We start from the raw sequence: 24,042 nt of genomic DNA on the forward strand, positions 1-24,042 counted from the left end.
TGGACATTTACAACTCCCGCAGAGATGTATGGACATCCTCAGGGAAGCCAGAAAACCTAATACTCGCCACTGCGATTCTAGCAAGTGGAAAAGATTTGTCATCTGGTGTAGAGGTAAGAGCATCAACCCGGTTGACTGCTCTCCCACTAACATTGTTCTGTACTTGACCCATTTACTGGATTCAGGTCTAGTCTTCAATTCCATTAAAGTCCACCTAGCGGCACTTTCTGCATACACCACTTCCCAACTTAAAGTGTTGTGGTGGAAGATACCAGTTATCAAGGCCTTCATGGAGGGGGTAAAGAGAATACACCCTCCGATAGCTAACCCAGCTCCCGGATGGGACTTAAATGTGGTACTTTCTAGACTCATGGGCCCTCCTTTCAAACCCATGCACAAGGCAACTCTTAAAGACCTCACTCTTAAGACTGCTTTCCTAATAGCTATCACCTCCATTAGGAGAGTAAGTGAACTACAGGCTCTTTCTATACTAGACCCCTTCGTCACAGTTCACAAGGATAAGGTGGTTCTACGCACACACCCAAGGTTTGCACCAAAATTCATCTCGAAATTTCATGTAAACCAGTCAATAGAACTACCAACGTTCTTTCAAAACCCTTCCAGCTTGGGAGAAAAAAGTCTGCATACACTAGATGTACGCAGAGCTGTCATGTTCTACATGGAAAGAACCAGACCACTGAGAAAGACTAATCAGTTCTTTGTCTCTGTGGCAGCAGGAAGAGAAGGAGATGCAGTTTCAAAGTCCACTATATCTAGATGGATTGTTCAATGCATCACTCTGTTACACTCTTGCTAAGAGAGAACTACCCTTCAAGCCAAGAGCACATTCCACTCGAGGCACTGGGGCTTCCATAGTGTTCATTGCAAATGTTCCCCTTGAGTCCATCTGCAAAGCGGCTACCTGGAGTTCTGTGCACACCTTTACAAAACACTACTGTCTAGACGCACACTCTAGATCTGACTCCCAGGTGGGACAGGCAGTATTGAGACGTCTTTTCTCTACTGTTCCTTCTCATAACCCACCGCCAACTCCAGGTACTGCTCGCTAGTCTATGCACAGCATGTGATTCTAAGCAGATTAACAAACATCAGAAGACAATGCATTACTTACCGTAAAAGCATTTCTGATGGTTGTATCTGCTTAGATTCACATGCGCCCTTCCTTTCTCCCCGCTCCGAGGGAAGGAACATAGACATCCTTTTCTATATTTCTCTCTTTTCTGTACTCACTCATGTCTAGAAGGCTCCCTCAGGGCAGAAAAATACAACCAGAGGGACCTCGACGCGTGAGGGATTGTGGGTACAACGCACGTCACTATAGGGATAGTGTTACAGGCACGCCTTGTCGACGTCCCCTTTTTCGACTACGAAAAACAAAATGCAATACTCCGCAGAGACCACTGGATGTCGGACCTATGCACAGCATGTGAATCTAAGCAGATACAACCATCAGAAATGCTTTTACGGTAAGTAATGCATTGTCATACGAGCCGCATTCCACCGGGTCCTTGCCGGGCTTGGGAAAAAGTGCCTGCATTTTAATTGTTTCCCTGTTCATTTATCTATTGCAGCTGTTACTGCTTATAGGTGGGCAACTAGGGCAAGCACATGCCCACCTCGTGTCACAAATATGCTCCCCTTTTACTCCTTTCCCTTTCTCCAATACAGCATTCCTTTTTCTCTGTACCATTACACTCTTTCCTGCTCTTTTTGAACACGACCGCCCCCTGTTCTTGCTTCATTCCCTTAATCCTCCTGCCTTTTTCTTTCTCCATTTCTGCCAAAGACTTTGTTATAAAGATCCTGCTCTCTTCCTCTTTGCTGTATTTGCATACTCCCCTGCCTCATTTAACCACGTCACACCATTTGCCTTTACATTGTTTCTCCTTCACTCCCCATTCCTCACTCACTTGCCTCCCTTCTCTCCCGCCCTCCTTCGCTCTTCATTTCTCCCCGACTCTTTAGACCTCCATTATTTCCCATTCTCCTTACACTTATGAACCCCTGCTCTCTATTGCCCCTCCCCTTAATCCTCTTTACTCTGCATTTCCCCTCATTCGTGTCCCTCATTAACTATTGCCCCATTCTATTGCCCTTGTTCATTCTCTGCACCTATTCACCCTTTTCCCCTTGCCTGGTTTTGTTGAATCACCTTATCTCCTGCCTGCCCTCACTCTCAATCTCTCCCTCACACTTCTGGCCTCCTTCATTCTCCACTCTCCTATACCATCAGTGTTTAACTGCTCCTTCTCTACTTTTCCCCCTCACTTTCTGCCCTTATTTCCTCGCCATTTCCATTCAATGCCCTCTAGAGGTGGTGGGTTGAATTTAAGGGGTATTTCAAGTGTCACAAGCAGCACCCACAAATAAGTAACCCCATGTATGTTTTGCTATTAAAAGGTGAGCTCCTTTAAGTCTGTGATGTTCAGTGACATTTCAAGTTTGTTGGGCAAGAACACCGGTGACATGCACAAAATGGATATGCATGCTGTATGAATTGTCTTGTGATATCACCTCCTGTAATATCCCTTCCCATTGCCCATTGATTTGAATCCTTTTGTTTCCAACATTAGGTGCAGGCTTGATCAATCAATATCCCCACCATTGACAGCAAATCCTTGCAAGGAGGCCGAGCTGTCTAGCTAGAGTCAGACACCCAAACACAAAAAACTAAAAAACACAATTTACACAAAATTTAGCACTTGTCAATAAAATTCATCATTGCAAAACTCTGCCCACTCTAAACCCTGCCTCGATGACCCGCCTACCTGGAGCCCTCTGTCATTTTTGCCCACAGGGGCCTTTGCCTTAAATCTGCCACTGCCGCTCAGCCTCTACCATGTCCTGGCTTTCTCTCCTGGTTACCAGTTGGCTCCGGCTAACCATTACTTCTTGAGTTTTTTTACTATGAAAGTACTGTTTAAGCAATTTGATTAATTATAAGAAACGTCATGGTTCTGCACAGATGTTCGTATACCAACAGGTCCGATTTCAAATGTTTTCTTTCAACAGGACTTCCAACGTTCACTTCTGACACGATTTTGAGTACTACAGCAGAATTAGAAGATAATTTCATGAATTATCAGGGTTTAAAAGAGGGAAACTGCAGAAACCACCAAAGCTCAGGTATGCCAGAAGTCACTTTAATACTTTTGATTACAACTTTTTTGATGCTTTGCAATGAGATCTATAAATGCATATGTATTCTATCATGTGGATTCTACAAATAAGTCTATAAGTTGAGTCAAGACAACTTTAGCTGGAATTGGTGGTAGGTGGGTAGCACTCTGTATATGTTTTGGCTGTGTAGGAAAGTCAGGTTCTTTTGGGCGGAGGTTTTCCAGCATATAGAGGGTGTGCTGGGTCTTCCCAGCGATCAAACACCTTTGATATGTGCGCTGGGTTTGCTCCCGGCTGATTTGAATTTGCCTGTTGGTAAACTCTTCTGGTGGCCAAAATGCATATTTTGAGAAACTGCAAGAGTGATGTTAAACCTGCTGTCAATGAATGGCTAGACAGCGTGTCAATTCTTTCCAACTTAAGCAGCAAAAATTATACGTACGAAGATATCTGGAAGGCTTTCAATGAGTTATAAAACTAGCTTTCCTCCGCCCTTTAATTTTTCTCTTTTCTTCTCTCTACTTTTAATCCTCTTGCTTCTGTCTTTTTTTGGATTGTGTCAGGCCTGATGCCTTGATGTTCTAATTGTGTTTTTATATGACTACCTGCTGTATATAGTTCTGTTTATACTGTTATAAAATCAATAAAATATCAGGAAACATAAATACAGGCCTGTCCTTTTGCCCCTCGACAAACTCAGATTACTTTACGTTCAATGCGGACCTGTATAGATTCTGCAGAAGGCTAAAATTGAAGACATATTTTTCACAAACAATAACTAAGCAACAACAAAACATCGAAGTTCCATCAGAATTAACAATCTCGCATATGGAAAATACAGCCAACCTTCGAAACTTAGCAGAAGAGCAAAACCCTTACACTTTGGAAAAGATCACGGTAGAAATGAATATCGAAATAGATTTAAGCGCAGAAACCAAACTAAGGCCAACATCAACATTTATACCGGCCTTATCACAAGATAATGTAATAGACCTATTCCACAAAGCAACTCTGTGTGAACTAAGATCTCAGTACTTTGCAGGTAAACTATCCAACAAAAAGCACAATCTTACATTGAAAGAAAAAACGGCAATTGAAAAATTAAGAATGAACCCAGAAATGACAATAAAAACAGCAGACAAGGGAGGAAACATAGTATTGATGAATACTAAAGATTATATCGCAGCAGCAGAGGAAAACTTGAATCAGGAACTGTGTTACGAAAAGCTACAGACAAATCCGACAACAGAACTTGTCGCAGAATGGACATCAATGCTAACAAATTGGTCGGAACAAAGTCTATTGTCAGATACGGAAAAAGACTTCCTTAGTAACCATTTTCCCATCTTGGGAACAATATGATATGAAATGATATGATATGGCATTTGTAATGCGCCTATACACAAGAATTCCAAAAATTCATAAGCCATACCAAATGTTTCCTTCTTTCAGACCAATAATCAACAGTATAGGCTCTATCACAGAGCCGATATCCAAATACATTGACACACACCTGCAACCTCTAGTACTCGGCCTTACCTCTTTCATAAGAGACACTAAACACGTAATTCAACAAATAGAAGAAATCAATTGGGAACAAGACTATACCTTGGTCACACTGGACGTCTCCTCCCTCTATAGAAGCACACCACATAATAAATGTTTGGAAACTACCAACTGCTTCCTGAAAACAAGATCAGTTTTCTATTACAGACAGAATGAGATATTGGAAATGCTCAACTTCACATAAACAATAAAATATTTCTATTCAACAATCAAGTTTACAGACAGAAACAGGGGACGGCCATGGGAGCCAAATTTGCACCATCTAATGCCAACTTATATGTTGGCCATTTTGAACTAGAACATGCCTGGACACATGAAGCTTTCACTACATCAAGCAACATCATATATTGGGGTCGGTATATCGACAACATTCTCATGATTTGGAATGGAAATGTATCAACACTAAAAAAACTGTCGACTACCTCAATACAAACCAATACACCTCAAATTCACAACTAACCAAAGCTCCAATTCTGTTCAATTCCTGGACCTGGAAATATACATACAAAAACGGAAGAATATTGACTACAGTGTACGTTAAACCAACTGCTGGAAACAGTGTTGCATGCGGAAAGCCATCACCCACATAATGTGATCAACAACATACCCTATGGCGAAATATTAAGAATAAAGAGAGACTGTTCGGAACCACTAGAATATGAAAAACTTGCCAAAATGGCAATAGCTAAATTTCAAGAAAGAGGATACAAGAGAAAGCATTTGACAAATACCTATGAAAAAAATAAAATCAAGAATAGAACTTCTAATGAACAAGCAAGCAACAACAGAAATGAACAACAGATTTATATCCCCATACAGTGCAAATGCCAAGCAAATCCAAAATATATTGACGAAGAACTGGCATATCGTCAAACTTGATGAAGACATAGCAAAACACATTGAGAATGACGTTCACATTACTTTTAAGAAAGCAAAAAGTTTAAAGGACATATTGAGTCACTCATACTTCACATTCAAGAAACAAGAAACAGGACTAACTGAACTATGGAACAAACGCCCCTCAAAGGAAACTACAAATTTGGGACATGTATCGGCTGTCCCCATTTAGAAAATGGGGAAAGAAGCATCATTCTGCCAAATGGAAAAAAGTATAAAATCAAAGATTTCATAAACTGTAACAGCAGAATAGTGGTGTACGTCATCACATGCATGTGCAACAAAATTTATGTGGGAAGCACAGTGAGGAAATTAAAAACAAGAATACAAGAACATCTAAGAGCTATTAACAAGAATGATATTATATGTCAATTGGGCTATCACCATATGACAGAACATGCCAATCAACCCAAAAAAGAAATTAAGTTCTTTGGAATAGAGAAAAAGAGAGGTGGCAACCTGGAGAAAATCCTTAGGTCCAGAGAAGCGTTCTGGATCTGCACACTGGATAGCTGCCATACGGGTTTAAACACGGTTACCAAACTTATACAACTTCTTTAAGGAAGTACTGTCACCATTTGTTCAGTCAGAGAGGAAATATGTAAATACCAGTAATCAGACTTGAGTGTTTATAATAGGTGGTATAATGTACAAATGTTTAGTCAAAACTAATCCGTTATGCACCACACAAACACCTGATCCTGCAACACTAGCACAACTAATTTACAATTGGTAATAATCTTGGTTAGATGTAATACATTAATTCACGAGAAAATATCAGGGATTATGAGTTCCCAATCCAAAATGGAGCGCTCGCCAATACATTTTCAATTTGAAAGGTTAAATTTAAATCAAAATAATTATTCAGACATTATATGTGGATTAACAAACAATCCACTTGCCAAGAAAAACATAATTTATGTGATCCGTAGTCAAATTGGAAACTAAATGTTGTAATAGTAACAGAATTCAGTAATGAACGCTGTCCCAATCCAAAATGGAGTAGTAGCGGTCATGTGATATTTATTCTCATGTGACCGCAACCTCAAAGAAACAGAAATACGGAAGCGATTGTCTCTGAACGCAGGTTAACATGCCGCGAGATCCTGTACCCGAAAGGATCGCTAGAGAATAACTAAGATAAGCAAAACATAAGTCCCATATCGATAGTCATACACATACTAGCGCAAACGCTAGAAGCAAGCAAAATTTAAACCAAAGAATTTGCATATGATACAGAGATAAGAACTCTATTTAAATTAGGAACCCTTCGGTTGTTTCCTTCTCTCTAGCCCGCGTTACAAAAACATATTGAAGAAAGTGATAGACACGCGTACTAAGGCACGTCTTCCTTGCTCATAAAACAACCACAATTGCGAATAATGAAATGAAAAAGTGAGTGCCCATTCTTTAATTTAACTATCTACTAAGGCCGTCGCCCCTCTCTGCAGCTCCGCTGCGAGGGGAACTGCAAGGAGCCACAGTCGCCGTGCCTGCAACACCAGCGCCGCTCCAGGGCCTCCGGATGCCTGCCTGTGCACTTTCTGTGCCCATTACAGGCCACGAGGAGCGTAAGCAACATAATATGGCCGCGGCCGTTTCTGTCGCCATGGAAACCACAGCAACAGAGAAATCCGTCCGACCCGATTGGGTCCCACACCTCACGCCGACCTCCCCTCCTGCTTTGAATGGAGGGGAGGCGCGCTGCGAGGCAAAGCCGCCGAGGGACGGCCAACGGGAAAGGCCGTTGCCCCTCTCTGCAGCTCTCCACTGCTCGGAGCTGCTAGATGCCGGAATCCATGCATTCACCCCTCCTGCTTTGAATGGAGGGGAGGCGCGCCGCGAGGCAAAGCCGCCGAGGGGAGGCCAACGGGAAAGGCCGTTGCCCCTCTCTGCAGCTCTCCGCTGCTCGGAGCTGCTAGATGCCGGAATCCATGCATTCACTGTTTACTTTGGCTGCTCCACAGCCCCTACGGCCCTCTCACCTGACCTTAGACGTAGAAATAAAGTCCTCTCGCTGCGCACTGGCACACGGAATCCAACCCCTACCAGCCCAGTCTTGCTCTGAGTAACGGTCGCTTGCGCACTAGGTATGCTGCACAAAGCCGCATACACCGCCCCACATGCGTGCTCACCAGCCGCATCATCTTAAAACCCTGCTGGGATGCCCGACCCACAAGCAGACCATAACCCTCATCTCCAGTACTGTATTGCACACGTAGGTGCGCGGAATGCCACCTTCGCTATTTGCCGTCCGGCTAGTAGAGCGGATCGCACCTGCAAGGCACACTCTACGCCATCCGACCTTGCAGATCCACCGCCTCATGAGGCCATAAGCGCTCAGGACTCAGAGCCTCTTGCTGATGCACTCTCTGCAGCATAACATGTAAGTTCATTGTGCACAAACCAAGATGTTGTTTTTGCTCACACTGCTTTGTTATTGTTATTGTTATTTTGCACTTATATAGCGCCTTATATACCATTGGTATAGTCTGAAGGCGCTGGTAGGTTGAACGCCCTTGGGAACCGAAGTTCAGATCAGTAGAGAGAGTAGGGAGAGTCAAAAGGTGCGTGTGTGCACCGGATATGTGTGCAGCTCGTGCGGTACACATGTAATAGCTGATTCTTATTGGTAGGTGTGGTGGTTGAGAGATCAGGAGAATGTGTTCGTTCTGGCAGGATTTATCCGGAACGATGTGGCTGCGTTAGGCCTGAGGAAAACGCCTGGCTGGGGGTGTGAGACCAGCAGTGTTTACATAGAATGATGTGGAGTAAGCGGTGGATGTTCGTATGGGAACAGTTATACCGAATGGTGTCATAGTATCTCTGTGTTCTAGTTGAGTGGTGATGTAAAGGAGAGAGTAAGCGTGGGGTGTGGTAAGAATGGTTATATGCTCTTTCAATGTGCAAACTTCTAAAATCACTTTCCCAGAGAGGCTACCGGGCGAACTTCTAAGTACAATTTTCCATACAGAGGCTATTGGGAACATTTCTAAATTCAGTTTATCAGCGAGGCTATTAGGCACACTTCTAAGTGTAACATTCGCGGAGGCTATTGGGTACACTTCTAAATGCAAATTTTCACAGAGCGTCTACTGGGCTACATTTCTAAGTTCAATTTTCCAGAGAGGCTATTGGGCAAACTTCTACTTGAGACTTTCCAGGGTGTTTATTGGATGCACTTCTATAATCAATTTTCACAGATGCTATTGGTAGCACTTCTAAATGCAGCTTTCACAGCGTGGCTAATGGGCACACTTCTAAATGCCGCTTTCACAGAGGATATTGGGCCCATATCTAAATTCAATTTTCCACAGAGAGGCTACTGGGCGCACTATTAACTTCATTTTCCTGCGAGGCTATTGGGGATACTTCTGAATTCAGTTTTCCAGCGAGGCTATTAGGAACTTTTCTAAATTCAATTTACCAGAGAGGCTATTGGGCACACCTCTAGATGTAACTCTCATTGCGGCTAATGGGTACACCTCTAAATTCACAGAGGGGTTGTTGGGCACACTTCTGAAAGCAACTTTCACAGAGTGGTTATTGGGAACACTACTAAATTCACAGCGAGGTTATTGGGCACACTTCTAATGGAGCATTCCAGAGTGTCTATTGGGTACATTTCTAAATGCAATGATGCCGCCCCCACTGCCCTGCTAGTCAATGATGCCCCCACTGCTATGTTATGCAATGATGCCGCCCCCACTGCCCTGTTGGTCATTGGTGCCCCCACTGCCCTGCTAGTCAATGATGCCGCCCCCACTGCCCTGCTAGTCAATGATGCCCCCACTGCTATGTTATGCAATGATGCTGCCCCCACTGCCCTGTTGGTCAATGGTGCCCCCACTGCTATGTTATGATGCTGCCCCCACTGCTATGCTATGCAATGATGCCGCCCCCACTGCCCTGTTGGTCAATGGTGCCCCCACTGCTATGCTATGCAATGATGCCGCCCCCACTGCCCTGCTGGTCAATGGTGCCCCCACTGCTATGTTATGCAATGATGCTGCCCCCACTACTATGTTATGCAATGATGCTGCCCCCACTGCTATGCTATGGAATGATGCCGCCCCCACTGCCCTGTTGGTCAATGGTGCCCCCACTGCTATGTTATGCAATGATGCTGCCCCCACTGCTATGCTATGCAATGTGATAATGCTGCCCCCACTTCCCTGTTGGTCAATGGTGCCCCCACTGCTATGTTATGCAGTGATGCTGCCCCCACTTCTATGCAATGCAATGATGCCGCCCCCACTGCCCTGCTGGTCAATGGTGCCCCCACTGCTATTTTATGCAATGATGTCGCCCCCACTGCTATGTTATGCAATGATGCTGCCCCCACTGCTATGCTATGCAATTATGCCACCCCCACTGCCCTGCTGGTCAATGATGCCCCCACTGCTATGCAATGATGCTGCCCCCACTGCCCTGCTGGTCAATGATGTCCCCACTGATATGCGATGCAATGCTACTAATGCTGTGACCCTGATCAGTTGTGCCCCCACTGCCCTGATGGCCAACGACAGGCTGGTTAATGCTCCGCACACCACCAAATCTGTATCTGCCACGACCTCCAACCAAAGACGCACCTCAGCCACATCTCCTAAACCTTGTAGCCCCCCCCTCCAAACTCCTAACTTGCGCCTTGGTAAACGCCCGCTCTATTCCAGCGCACACACTTGATGTACATGATCTCATCAGCAGGGATCATCTCGACATTCTTTTTGTTTGTGAGACCTGGCTACAAGACACCTTCGGACATGCACTCTCGCTCGCTATCCTATCTGGTTACACCATATTTAGGCAGGAGCGGACAGGCCAAAAAGGGGGGGTGGTGTGGCCATCATGGCCAGGGACACCCTTGACATCAGAAGAATTCAGGGTGAACTAGGGCACAACGCCGAATACCTCCTCATCAAACTCAAAACGTCTCCAACTCCACCATCGCCTTTCACCTTGTGGATCGCCTCCCAGGCCCTCCCACCAACTTCCAAGAAACCCTCATCCATTCTCTTTCCCACAACCTGAAAAAAAACGACCAAAGTAGTTGTACTGGGTGACATCAACCTAGGGCTCGACGACCCCCAAGACACCAATGCCATTGCCCTACAAAAAGGACTAACCACCCTAGGGTTTGTCCAAGCCATCACCAAACCTACTCACATTAATGGTCGGACCCTTGATTGGGTTGCGTAACATAACTGCCCCATTCTCCACTCTACCATATCCCCCATCCCTTGGTCAGACCATTTCTGTATTAACTTTCACATTGACATCTCCACAGAGCCTTCGAAACCCATCATCCTGCTCCCGCTGCACTATCTAGGAGCTCCAAGAAACTAACGAAAGATACCCTGCTTCCCCACCTACAGGTTCCAGCCCTGCAACCACCATTCCCCAATGATCCTGCAATACTAGCCAACACCTTCAACCATATCATAACCACTGCAGTAGATACTATTGCTCCCCTGACGGCCAAAAAATCAAAGAAAACTAAGGATTCCAATGCCTGGTTCTCCCAAGCACTCATGGATCTTCGATCAAAAAAATGGATATCACTTACCACATGGAAAAGAAACCCTACTGAACCGAACAAAACTGCCTTCAAGGCCATTGCGAGAGAAAACAAAATTGCTGCCATACATGCCAAAGCTGAATCCTACAACACAAGAATTAATAATGCAGATTCGGGGACTAAAGAAATCTTCGCTATTTTCAGGGAACTTGAATCCCCCTCAGCTCCACCACCCAGCATTGTCAAAGACGAGCCCTGGTGTAACCAAATTCAAAGAGCTATGCTTGACGAGCTCGACTCCCTTCACACCAAAATTCTAGCCCATCAAAAAGCTGTCTCCTCCTTACTAGCAGCCCAAACGGCACACTCTACACTGGACACATTCAACCAGGTACCCAAATTTGATTTCTCTCCCATGAGCGAATCAGAAGTCATTGCCCTAATTAAGTCCATTAAGCCCTCCAACTGTAAGGGAGACGCCTGCCCAGCTCACATCATCAAAGATTGTGCGCCAGCCATCGCCCCCTTTGTGACTGCTTTTATAAACTCCTCCTCCCAATCATCCACTGTACCCAGCTCCCTTAAAGAAGCTTGGGTCCGACCACTACTAAAAAAAAAACATCTCTTGACCCGCTGATACCTGGCAACTACAGACCCATTACTACGGTCACTTTCCTCTTAAAGATTTTGGACAAAGCAGCTTACCTGCAAGTTCAAAAATTAATTGAGGACAACCACCTTCTTGGCCTACGCCAATCCGGCTTTCGTCCTCGTCATGGCACGGAAACTGCGCTACTTGATCTAAAAAATAAAATGGATGACATAAGAGACGCAGGCAAACCAGCGCTCCTTCTGCTCCTAGACCGCTCTGCGGCCTTTGACTTGGTAGAGCACAAAACCCTCTGCCACCATCTTGTAACCACTGCAGACTTCTCCCCAAAGGCTTGTGCTTGGATCAACTCGTTCCTACAGGAGAGAGTAATGAAGGTTTTCTCAGAATCCTCTAATGCCACACCGAGTATGATCAAATGTGGAGTCCCTCAGGGCTCTTGCATTGCCCCTACTCTATATAACCTCTACACCAGACCTCTGTTCCGTATTCTGGACTCACTGGGCATCTCATATACCAACTATGCAGATGACACCCAGGTGCTCATACCCCTATCGGGGGACTATTGCACTGATCCGGACACCCTCAACCTCATCTACTCCACCATTCAATCCTGGATGGCAGACAATTGGCTCTGTCTAAACAGTGAAAAGACCGAACTCCTGTTGATTGGGTCTCCCTTCACATTGAGCAAACTCGACAGGGAGTACCAGGCCTTCAATATAGACAACACCTCCATCGCAGTATCACAAACCATTAAGACCTTGGGCGTATACCTAGAACCAAGCATGACCATGGACAGGCAGGTCAATGCCATAGCTTCCTCGGCAGCGTACCACTCCAAGTTGATCAATGCTATTAGGCCATTCCTCACCCAATAGAACTGCATTACCATAGCCAGAGCTATCATTGGCTCCAGACTTGACTACTGCAATGCCCTCTTCATCGGTACCTCTCAAAGAAACCTGGCTAAACTCCAGATTGCCCAGAACAATGCCTTAAGGGTCACAACAGGCATTTCACACAGGGAACACATCTCATTGGTTAGGAGGCAGGTACACTGGCTACCTATCAAAGAAGGGGTGGTCTTCAAAACACTTGCCTTAACACATAAATGTCTTCACGGACTCGCACCCACGTATCTCGAACAAAAGATCTCCAAACAAACAGCGACCAGACCTTCCAGGGCCGCCCATGCCAACCGCATGCTGATTCCTCACACGTGCAGAGTACGTGCTGGGGGCTCGAGCTTCCCAAGAATGGCAGCCTCTCTTTGGAACAACCTCCCGAACGAGATCAGATCAGATCAATCGAATCCCATGCTGCATTCCGTAAGGCCTTAAAAACTAGGCTCTTTGTCTAGAGGGCCTACCCCATGTACGATTCCTGACATGCTCCCTCACTGAATGTGTCCCACCTTACAATGTATAATGCTGTTTCTCTGTAACTGTGCAAATGTTTTATACTTTCTCCTTGGGCCGCTTATTGTAACCCTCAAGCAAGCCTTTTTAAGTATCCTTGATAGCGCCTCTATGCCCGTTGGCTGCAGTGCGCTCTACAAATACAAAAATAAATAAATACTCGTACACTCCAGTGCCTTCAACTAGACTAACTACACAGATACTTTAACCTATGCAAAAGTTTTGATTCTTTACTAGTTTTTACATAAATGCAATGTGTACTAATACTAATTGAAAACCAGTGCTAGCAACTGTGGGAGATATTAGGTGTGTGAGTCTACTACAAAATATAAGGTTACAAAGAACAAAATGGTATATTTATTGTTTTTTCAGACATATGTTGATGTTACAAAAAGGTTTCCCTCCCGAAGAACTGTCTGAAATGTTTTAAAGACAGTGAAACACATGTCGTGGGTTCTAACAAGCTCGTTCTTACAGCTTTGAAAACAAAAAACAACAGTAGAAAATATTCATTTATTTAGCCAATCAGAGTTCCTCTCTTCATTCAATGTAAACTAAGAGAAGAGTTTAGGGCGCAACTAAACAGGTTTTCGCTTTTTCCAAAGGACTAAGTATTGACTTATGCAACTGTCTAATCAGTCTCAGACAAGGGGAACCGCAGTGCAGCCATAAGCAAAAACAATCTATCTAAAAAACTGGAAATTGTTAATATATTAGGCTCGCCAAAGAGTTGTGTGAGGCTGAAAAGGACTGTAGAGTCCTTAATATTTACACATAAATACATAGGGTTATAAGGAAGGGAATTAAAACGAGATTAAGAGACAGTAAAACAATGTTGTATAACGGTATGGGAGAGAAGATGTTACAGGGTGGGTGTGGAGGGTAATGAGACTGAAGAAACTTTAAAGTACATTTGACAAAAAAGGAAAGTTGTCATAGAAGGCACATTTCAGGTAGTTTGTCAAATAAATTGGCATACATTGTATCCACAGCATTATGAGATGATGCCTTGAACAGAAGCTAAAGAGAGACCTTTTTTGCTTTGAGTATCTGTAATGCCCTAAATACCATTTTGAACAGTTTAGTGCCGCACACTAGACCAGATGACGGGTAAAGAAGTTAAATATGTAGCTTCGAAAAACATTATACCATGCCCTCTACTCATTCATTTACCACCGCAGCAGCGGCCAACTCAACCCAAATATTTCTTCCGCAAATCTTTTCAATGTGCTATTTGTGTTTATTCATAAAGCCTACATTTGGATAGCTGCAACAGGCACGTTTTTGGTCAGCATCGTTTATCTGTAGATTACCCCATTCTCTCCTAGATCTAATGTTTAGGCCTTATTGCACAATTTCCTCTGAGCAGCTTGCAGCCATCACTGCATCCTTTGAAATCCATGCACAGTATATCAGATGGAAAGGAACGCTGCAGTGCCTCATAAGGCAGTAGATTTGTAATAAAGGCAGGTGAACCACTGTTGTGTATGCAGGAACTCTGGACTAGGTGCTGTGACCGTCCTTTTGGTGAGGTCTGAAAGTGTGGCTACAGGGAGCCAGAGGCCTGCGGGAGGACACCCACTAAGTGATGCCAAACTGAGATTTCTCCAGGGCCTCACTCTAATCCTGACTTTGTGACAACACCATTCCTGCTCCCTGCACCTATTCAGGGAGGCAGGCTTATACAGTCAGGGGAGCTAGGGCACCTGTGGTTCGTAGGCAAAGATCACAATTGTGGCTACCGACCCTGGTGATAAAGAATGGATACAATTGTGATCTGCACTGTGATTGTGTTCCCGAGTTCATCTGTTCTTCACATCAGACAGGTTGGTGAAGGGAATTGTTACAACTAGTGGCAGCAGCCAAGGGGATACTGGAGGTCTACATGCTAAAGACACGCCATGGCAAAGTCAGGTAACTGTCATGAAAGAGCCACGGAACTCCAAAATGGTGGCACCCTTTTCTCAGCACTCAGCCAGCAATCAGAAATGCAAACACTAATATCTACACATAGGGAGGGGGTGGATCACCGGACTCCCACCGAATCTCATGGTGAGGCCAATAACCGGTCACACGTGTCGTTCGCCACTGCAGCCCTTAAAACACCAGTTTACAGGCAGGGCAGAGGCATAAAGGGAACCAGAGTTAAGCAAGGATGAGACAGTTGGGAGATAGCATGAAGTCCTATCGATAGAGTTAGATGAGTGTGGCAGTTAGAGGAAAGAGAAAGGAAAGGTTGGTATTGGAGAAGGGAAACATCAGGAGAGTGGAGAAAGAGGGAAAGGGAAGAAAAAGGAAGCCTTTTTTAATTCATGTATTTCTTATTACATGCATCGCACCTTGTGGCCTCATTGCACACTCCTTTGAAGGAGGAGTAGTAGTAGTGGTAATAGTATGTAATTTATATAACACTTTAATCCCATTAGTATGACTTCAACGCGCTTGTGGGTGAACACCCTCGGGACCGGATGTCCAAGTACGGATGTGGTTAGAATGAGTAGAATACGGGTGCACATTATGCCGAGATAGGGAATTAGGTGGGCTGGCTGTGCTCTGTTAAGCAACCCGAGAAGTCAGGCATATGAATGGGTGCAAGAGATGTGTTATGTGATCAGCTTGATCTAATTTTGTCATAGGTCGATGCTGCATTCTAGTGCTGGAGACTCCTTATGCGTGCAGCTCGACCAAATGTTATCGTAGGTCATAGCTGCATTTTGATGGCTATTGTGCTTTGTGTATTAGAGTGCAAGAGACACACTTGTGTATAGGCACGTTATAAATGCCATATCATATCAGTATGGGCGAAGGTGTGTGGGCGGGATGCCATGCCTGCGACTGGTGTCCACTTGGTGGTGTTTGGCTATGTACTTTCATCTTCCGCTCGGCGCTTTGCCTTTTGGTGTTCCGAGCGTATCTTCATCGTCCTGAGTGTTCTGAGAGTCGAACTTTACCTTGCTCTGTTTGCAGGCTGACCCGTGGGAGACCTTGTCAGAAATGTCCATCTAATTACAAGCAACAGTCGGGTTGAAAATGGCATTTGGCCCTGTCATCCATTGGTCTTGTGGGCCTGCACAGGGGTTTGGGGGGAGATGGGATGGAGTCTATAAAGCCAACATGATTTAGAGGGGCTAGCAACTCGACTCTTGATTACATCTTTGACAGCGCCTTTCTTTTTACCTGTTGTTTGGGCCTTGACATTACTCGAAATACTTTGAGTGATCACAGTTTGCTAAAAGCAGATTTTAATATTATTTCCCGGACTGTCCGGGAAAATTCTGTTAATCTTAGAATAGCTGGAGGGGGTAAAGCTATCCATTGGTCACCACATAATATCGGGATATTGAAACGGGAATTTGAGGGGCTGCTGAAATCTATGACTTTGGAATGGCAGTTACACATGTTTAACTCGCAGCATTTTGATATCTTTGTGGGTAGTCTAATGGAAATAGCCCATTCTAATCCTTTGATTAGACAGACTAATATTACTTCTAGATATCAACATTTGTATGATGACCATTTGGCAAATGAAAAAACGCTAATACACCAGAGTGTTAAGAAGATAAAGCTCTCCAGTTCGGGCCAGGTAGTTAAAGCAACTAGAATAAGGACTGTAAGACAAAAATATAGAAACCTTTGTAAGTCTAAAAGGGATGCTGAAGCCATGCTGTGTATCCTGGCAAAAAGGGATCTGAGCGCTTTTTGGGCTATGATTAATGCACAGGACCCTTCTGTGGCTCGCTCTGAACTAAATGCAGTGGGGAGGCGGGTCTCAATGGGTCACATTTTTTACGGATCTTTATGGGGTAGACCCTATGGGTATTAGCAACAACAACGGCTCTCTTGTTGCTGGGGCCGATAAGAAGTGGCAGCTGATTATCGATTTCGATGTGGTTCTGAAATTGAACAAAAAAATGTAAGATATTAAGTACTGCTGGACCCAATGGATTGACAAGTAATACTTTTAAGGGTGACCCTGTCAGATGGTCAGACGTATTCTGCATGTTGTTTAAAAATATTTCCCTATCGGGTGTGGTACCTTTGTCTTAGCAAACTGCCCCTGTACTGCAATTTTTTAAAAGAGGATATTCAATTGTAGTCCACTTTGGCCAAAGCTGGCTAATTGAGGGGTCTGGGGGGTCTATTGAACTTATCATGGCTCTTTATGAGAACGCGGCTGTGCGTATTAGATTGAACCTGGAAGGGGACATGTCTCGTAGAATTATGACGAAGGTAGGACTGAGGCAGGGGTGCGTTCTTGCCACCTTGCTCTTCAATCTATGTTTCATATGTTCAGTGTTTGACTGAGACGGGTCTGATTACACCGAAATAATGGGAAGCCAGTGCACCTTCTTTCTGGCTCAGGAGATATGGGGCCTCATTGCGACCCAGGCGGTAAGTTACCGCCTGGGTCGTACCTTTACCACCATGGCTTAAACTACGTTTACGCCATGGTGGTTGGCGGACTTACCGCCCCATTCCGAGGATGGCGGGTTGGTAAGTCCCAATCCCCATTTACCCTTCCCCATTCCCATTTTTGCCCCATAGGGCATAATGGGAGTGGGGAAGGCGTTAATTACGCCACCGTAAATTACGGTGGCGTAATTAACAACAAGGTCCCTTAGCGCCATGGATTTTAACACCTGCTAAAAGCAGGTGTTAAATCCTCCATGGCGCTAAGGGACCTCGGAATCAGGCGGTAAGGGTCGGCGCTGTTTACGCTGCCGTAAACCCCTTACCGCCTGGGTCGTAATGAGGCCCATGGTCTTTTTTTTAGGTATGTTCAGGACAGCACGTAGAGCATTGTTCTGAATGATCTGCAACTCAGACACTAGTACCAGCTGTAAGGAAGGCATGGTATTTATGGTATCAAAGCAAGACAGACACAAGTGATCACAGTTCAAGGGTGTTTATTAAACTGTAAAATGGGTGAGATAAACACCTAATCTAAATCTAAGATGGAAGCAAGCTATGACCCATCAAATAATAATAATACAGTCCTAGTAGAGTCTAGTCAAATAAAAAGGTTCTATACTAAAAATAGTGTGGGATGATGTTCACAAGAAAAGAAAGAAGTGTTCACAAAATGATAAGTCAGGATGTTATGGCCAGGGTCTCCCTTCCCAACTTTTTTAGCCCGGGACAAGGTGGGACTCTTGAGCACAGCACACTCCTGGCCTTCTCTGGCACGAGTCTACAGTTCCTTTTCTCTATATCAGGACCTTCTGTGCCCAAGTCTCTTGTCATGCAAAGTCTATTGCTTCAGAAGGCCTGATATGCAAAAACAACAAAACAAAAGTTCCCCCCTGCTAATCTTCATGTCGGGTGATTACCCTTCACCGTTGGATCACCCTCAGCCGGGCTCCAATCCTTCTCTGTCATCAGCCTCACTCAACCGGGCTCAGACCAACCACTCACTGTGGAAATCCCTCAGTCGGGTACATGCTTGTCACAATATAGTTCACTTAGCTTCTTCACCATATGGGGTTCCTTTGCCTTAGTTTTGCTGTTGACGTCCCTCAGCCAGGTTCACTGCTGCCTTTTAATCACAATCTCCTCACTTATAATATTCAAAAGTCTCAATATCTTTTTAAACAACCAGCTAGTTGTGGTTAGGTCCCCCTCATCCTTGCTCAGACCTTCCAAAGCACTTGCCAATTTTAAACAGAGACTTCCGAAGAGCGATCACATCTCGCTGAGTCACTCTTAACATCTATGGCAAGTGCTGGCTTCACACAAACGCCTGTTTCACAATTCCCTCAGTCGGGTTCAGACTTTCCCAATCATCAAAATATTAGCAATGTGTCAAGGACTTTAGATTGTACAAGGGGTTTGGCACCCCCTTGTATGACTTCCTTGACGCCTTACGTCGGCCTTCCTTATGGCCTTTTGGTACTTGTAGTTTCAATACCCTTTTAATTCAACACGTGGTTCAGGACAGGGGTACCATCCAGAGACCTCTGAATGAGTTCTCAAAAAATCTTTATATCTTAAACTTCTTAATGATGACACTGCAACCTTGAGCTCAACACAGTCCGTATTAGATTCTTCCGGCTTACCGGCTGTGAGGAACTCATTGACGTTTCTTTTGCCACTGGAGTCAAGGATGGTACCACGATGGCAACTGCGTCTCCCCGCCTTGTCTATCAGTGAGGGAGGGTTCCATGTACCGAGGACATCCGTCGCACCATTCGCCAGCTGCGATTCCTGGTTTTGTTTCTTTTGTCAGAGGCTTTGCGGGTCTGGGTTGAAAAGGGCAAGGGCCACTCCATCCTTGATGTCCTTTCGGGTCTCGTCTCCTTTCTCCTCCGTTTGAACCGCCATCCTGTAATAGGTGCTTCTTTGTGTGTTCGACCTTGCTCAGAGTGTATTCTTGTGCTCCGCCATTTATCCCTATGGAGAAGGGAAAGGGCCGTCAGGTGTGTGTAGTTGTCGGCAATTGCCTGACTCTGCCTGACCCTTGTGTTGAGACATGTCAGGTAACCGGCTCTGGTATTAGTCTGTTGTCGTTCATGGTGTGAGAAAGTGTTTGTGTTGGAAAAGGGGGGGAGTAGAGTTTCTAAATATCCTACTGGGCAGGATGGGGACAAGGTGTCATAAGAAAGGGGATACCGCATTTTGCCCTTCGGTGTCCCTTTTCCACGCCCCGAAGACCCCCTCATCCAGGGGATCCTCCCTCAGTGGTCCACCCCCAGGAACTGGATCCAATAACGATGGCCGTGTCCTGGCCACCTGGATGACAGATCCCAGAGGACTAGTGAGTGAGACATCTTCAGGTTTCTCATACAGCAAATAAGGAGTTTCAATAATCAACTCTGGACCCAAGAAGAGCTCTGACAATGGTGGTGCAACTGTCCGGGGGGCTGGGAGGGGGGCGTTAGGCCTAGCTTCGTGGTGTAGGCCACCAACGAAGCAATAGTATTTACCTGCTTTGACAATTACAAATTAGAGTTATTAGGGTGCTTAACCTTCAGATCTGGTTGATTGAGGGGCTGAGGTATAAAGACTGGAATTTCTCTGAGGTGGTCTTGGTGTGATGGTCTCTGCTAGGCTCCCATTCAGTAGGTCCCTCTTTGCTTGCTGCTGGTACAGGTTTTTAGGTTGGTCTTGGGATGAAGAGCTTGACTCATTGTGCTCCATCAGCATGTTGTTGGAGTTTCTGCTATCCTTCGCCAAATCTGGTTTGTATGTTGTCACTGTTAAGTTATTTGCTGGTTCTTTCCATTATCAAGAGGTCTCCTGAACAAGGTTCTTATTTTGCTCTGCCCATGGTGTTCAAAATCCCTAAGGCATTACAAACGCTTACCCCCAAACAATTTGTGATCCCTCCTTGTGACATAAATGTGGTTCTTCCACACTTGATGGCAGCTCCATTTGAGCCATGCACTCCTGTCCTCTGGAGCGCCTTACTTTTAGGTAGCCTTCTTGATAGCTCTTACTTTGATCAGAAGGGTATCACATTGCAGGCTCTCCATTTCTCTACCCTTTTTACAATTATCTAAAGGAGAAGAGTTGAGCCTTCTGTCTTGTAAAATCTGGTTACAGAAATGTATTTGCAACCACACATTCTTTTACCAGCGTTTATCTTTGTTCCCTACCTCGCCCATCCAAGGTGGAAGAGAGATCTCATTGTTTGGATCACTGAAGAGCTCTCAAGTTTTTCTTTCCAGTTCTGATGAGTACAGACTGGACCATCAACTCTTTCTGGCATTTGCTGGGTCAAAGGGAGGTGGAGTCAAGGCATTCACCAAGCAGACCCTATCAGTGGTCAAAGTGTACAACAAGAAATAGTGGAACTATGTTCCCTGCTGGTCTGCCCCCGCTCTTGACAAACCTCATTGCTGCGCCCCCTCCCACACACAATCCAAACGCCCAAACACACCTATTATTTATGGGAATGTGCAGTACAGTGCACTGAATGGCAAGCTTCAACTCCTTCCTGCACTTTTATTTTAAAACAAAAGCATTCCAGAACGGTTTCTTTTTAAAATAAAAGTATAGGAACAGTGAGCCTTAAAAATAAAAAGTATAGGAGCACCGCTCCCGCCCACTTCAACCTCTGGAGCCTGTCCAGATGCATACCAACATGTTATGAAGCAGCCTACAAAGGAAGTACTAGAGGTTTTGCGATCCCCTTCTGCAACATGTTTCATTTCTGCAAATTTGTCAGGAAGCTACTTTGACTTCACTGCACAACTTCACAACACACTTGATATTTGGAGAGGATGCCACAGTTGGTATGCTGTATCAGAACAGCTCTTGCATTCTGTTTGTTGTATGGCGTGCATAGTCTTTAATAAAATGAGCAAATGTTATAGGAATTATCCTTTAGCAGATTAAATTACTTACCTCTGGTAATGTTCTTTCTGATGGATAGACATAAACCTCACAGATTCTTCATTGCCCTCGCTCCAACCCCACTACAGTTAGTCCCCAATGGGATTTCTTTGGGCGTTCCCTTCAAAAACATGTTTAAGGAGCACAGTGCTGCTGTTTCTCTAGAGTTCCTGAAGTCAGAAGAGCAGAACTGAAGGGGGAATGGCACTAGTGACTTAAAGTATTAACAAAGAGGAGGGGGCGCTGTTGCGCAACGAAGATGGCCGCCTGAATGCTGAGCTCCTCTCCGGCATTAATCCTTATGTAAAATAAACCTAGAAGCTGCTGCCCCCAAACTGCCCACGTTAGCAGAGCTGCCTGCACAACTACTCCTGCATCACCAGGAAAAAAGAACGGAGGAAATCAGAGCCGGAACACCCCGTTTTCGCTCGAGGCTGCGTGGGTAAGACGGCACGCCGTCCTACAGAACCAGAGATCCCAGCGCAGAGCCCGCGCGCCAGCCAGCGTGTAGGCCGCAGTGGATGCTGCAGCAGAGACGGGGCCAGTGAATCGGGCCGTGGAGTGAGCTGATAGAGACACCAGCCGCCGCAGCAGCTCCCAGGGCCGTTTCCTGCATACCCTGCTGTGGAAGTGGACAGAAAACACCAGCAGTGCAGCCGGACGCCGGGCCCGTGAGCCCACGGAACTGAGAGGGCCATCCGTTAAGGATGACGCTGCACCCCGTCCTGTCCAGGGCTCGCAAGGGCTCCGGTGGCGCCCCACACCAAACGACAGCTTCTGTGCTTCTCACAAGTAACCTTGGCTGCTCCCCACCTCCCCCCCATACTACGGGCCATGTCATAAGGAGCCCCAACACTCACCGCGGGATGGGGAAAATGCGCTCTACCTGCAACAACTGAGCAGGACCGCCCAATGAGGACACCAGTCCGACAACCCCCCAAGGGAGGAGAAGGAAGGAACAAATAGAGGGTGCTGGGGGGGAAAGGGTGAAGATAAAGGCAAAAACAAACAGTTCCGAGGCCCCATTTCAACCATACGGTGATGCTCATCCACGGGATCGGTGGGGCTGCCTAACTATGAGAGACACACTATCATCAGTTGCTATACGGGCCCGACAGCCCTGACCATTGGCAAATTCACCCGCCGCAAACAGCTAAACCTGGTCACGCCAGCTCCATACAGGCTCATATCGGCTCCGGGTCCAGTAGAGGCCGGGATGAATGAGACTGAAGGCGGGCCCACAGGCAATCATTAGATTCCTTTGCGGCGGTGCAGTATAAGGGACAGCAAATACGTGAGAGGACACAGTCCACTCTTGCAACAACTGTGTGACACATAAACTAGACATCCAACATGCTAATATCCGCTACCCCAAAACATCTACAACGTTTGGCAAACCCCGGCCAGGCTGCTGCAATCACCTGTGCGTTGCGATCCAACACGGAGCGCAGCGGGTGACGGAAGCCCTACAGCCACTAAACCACCTAGACGAAAAGAGGGCATAGCCGACTGTTGCCTTTACACAGTCTCTCCTGATACCATCGCTCGTGGCAGCGTGCACGCACGCCAGCTCTACACTGACACATATCGGCTCCGAATTCAGCAGAAGCCTGAATGAACAAGACAGAAGATGGGCCCACAAGCAATCATTAGAATCTCTGGCGTTGCCGCAGGATAAGGGAAGGCAAATACGTGAGAGGACACAGTCCACTCTTGTAACAACTGTGTGGCACATAAACTAGACATCCAACCTGCTAATATCCGTTACTCCAGAACATAAACAACCTTCAGCAAACCCCCAGCCAGGCTGCTGCAATCACTTGTGCGTTGCGATCCTACACTTGGCCCAGCGGAGGACATAGTCCCTACCACCATTAAACCACCTAAACGTGGGAGGGCAACAGCCAACCGGTGCCGTGACAGTCTCTCCTGATGCCATCGTTCCTGGCGGCTTCCACGACGACCTAGAGCCGGCCATTGACGCACATTGCACGGGCTGGTCATCCAACTATACCAACTGAACAAATCCACACAGGATAGTCACTCTTGAGATGCCTGGAAAGAACATCACGAAAAACAGAAAGACAGGCCCGATGGATTCATACACTAATTCACAAGTGTCCACAGGAAGCTCGGACCCGCCAGAGGCAACCACAGCGGCGTCAGTAGACGACATGAAATTCGACCACCTCCTTACCACGGTACAGAATGGGTTCCTAGCAGTCAATGTCAAACTGGATGACATTTTTTCAACAATAGGCTCCCTCAAAGCCCGAGTCGACAAAGAAAGTGCCCGCATTACAGAAACCAGAATCGGCGCCAGAGAAGACTCAGTTCACCAAAATACCCACGACATAACACTCCTGAAAGGGGAGATGACAAAGCTACAGGGCAAATGTGAATATTTGGAATCAAGATCGCGCCGTAACAATATACGGATTGTTGGGCTACCGGAGTTCTTTGGCAAGGGACCAATGGAGTCCCGTATTAAAAACCTACTGAAATCCCTGCTCGGTTAACTCCTTCTCCCCACAGTTCTTGGTTGAAAGGGTGCA

The 24,042-nt window shown here is 45.8% G+C and overlaps 1 protein-coding gene across 7 annotated transcripts in view; it reads left to right on the top strand.

Annotated features, from left to right (window-relative positions):
- Positions 1–24,042, top strand: part of LOC138467522 (zinc finger protein 568-like) — a 779,018-nt gene that overhangs the window by 488,102 nt on the left and 266,874 nt on the right. For all 7 annotated transcript variants that reach the window (XM_069607624.1, XM_069607623.1, XM_069607618.1 and 4 more), the window contains one exon: positions 3,034–3,147. In XM_069607624.1, coding sequence (XP_069463725.1) covers positions 3,034–3,147 — 114 coding nt within the window. The remainder of the gene's footprint in view (positions 1–3,033; positions 3,148–24,042) is intronic.

The sequence above is a fragment of the Ambystoma mexicanum genome, chromosome 4q (assembly GCF_040938575.1).
Source record: "Ambystoma mexicanum isolate Mex_15411 chromosome 4q, UKY_AmexF1_1, whole genome shotgun sequence".
Lineage (NCBI taxonomy): Eukaryota > Metazoa > Chordata > Amphibia > Caudata > Ambystomatidae > Ambystoma > Ambystoma mexicanum.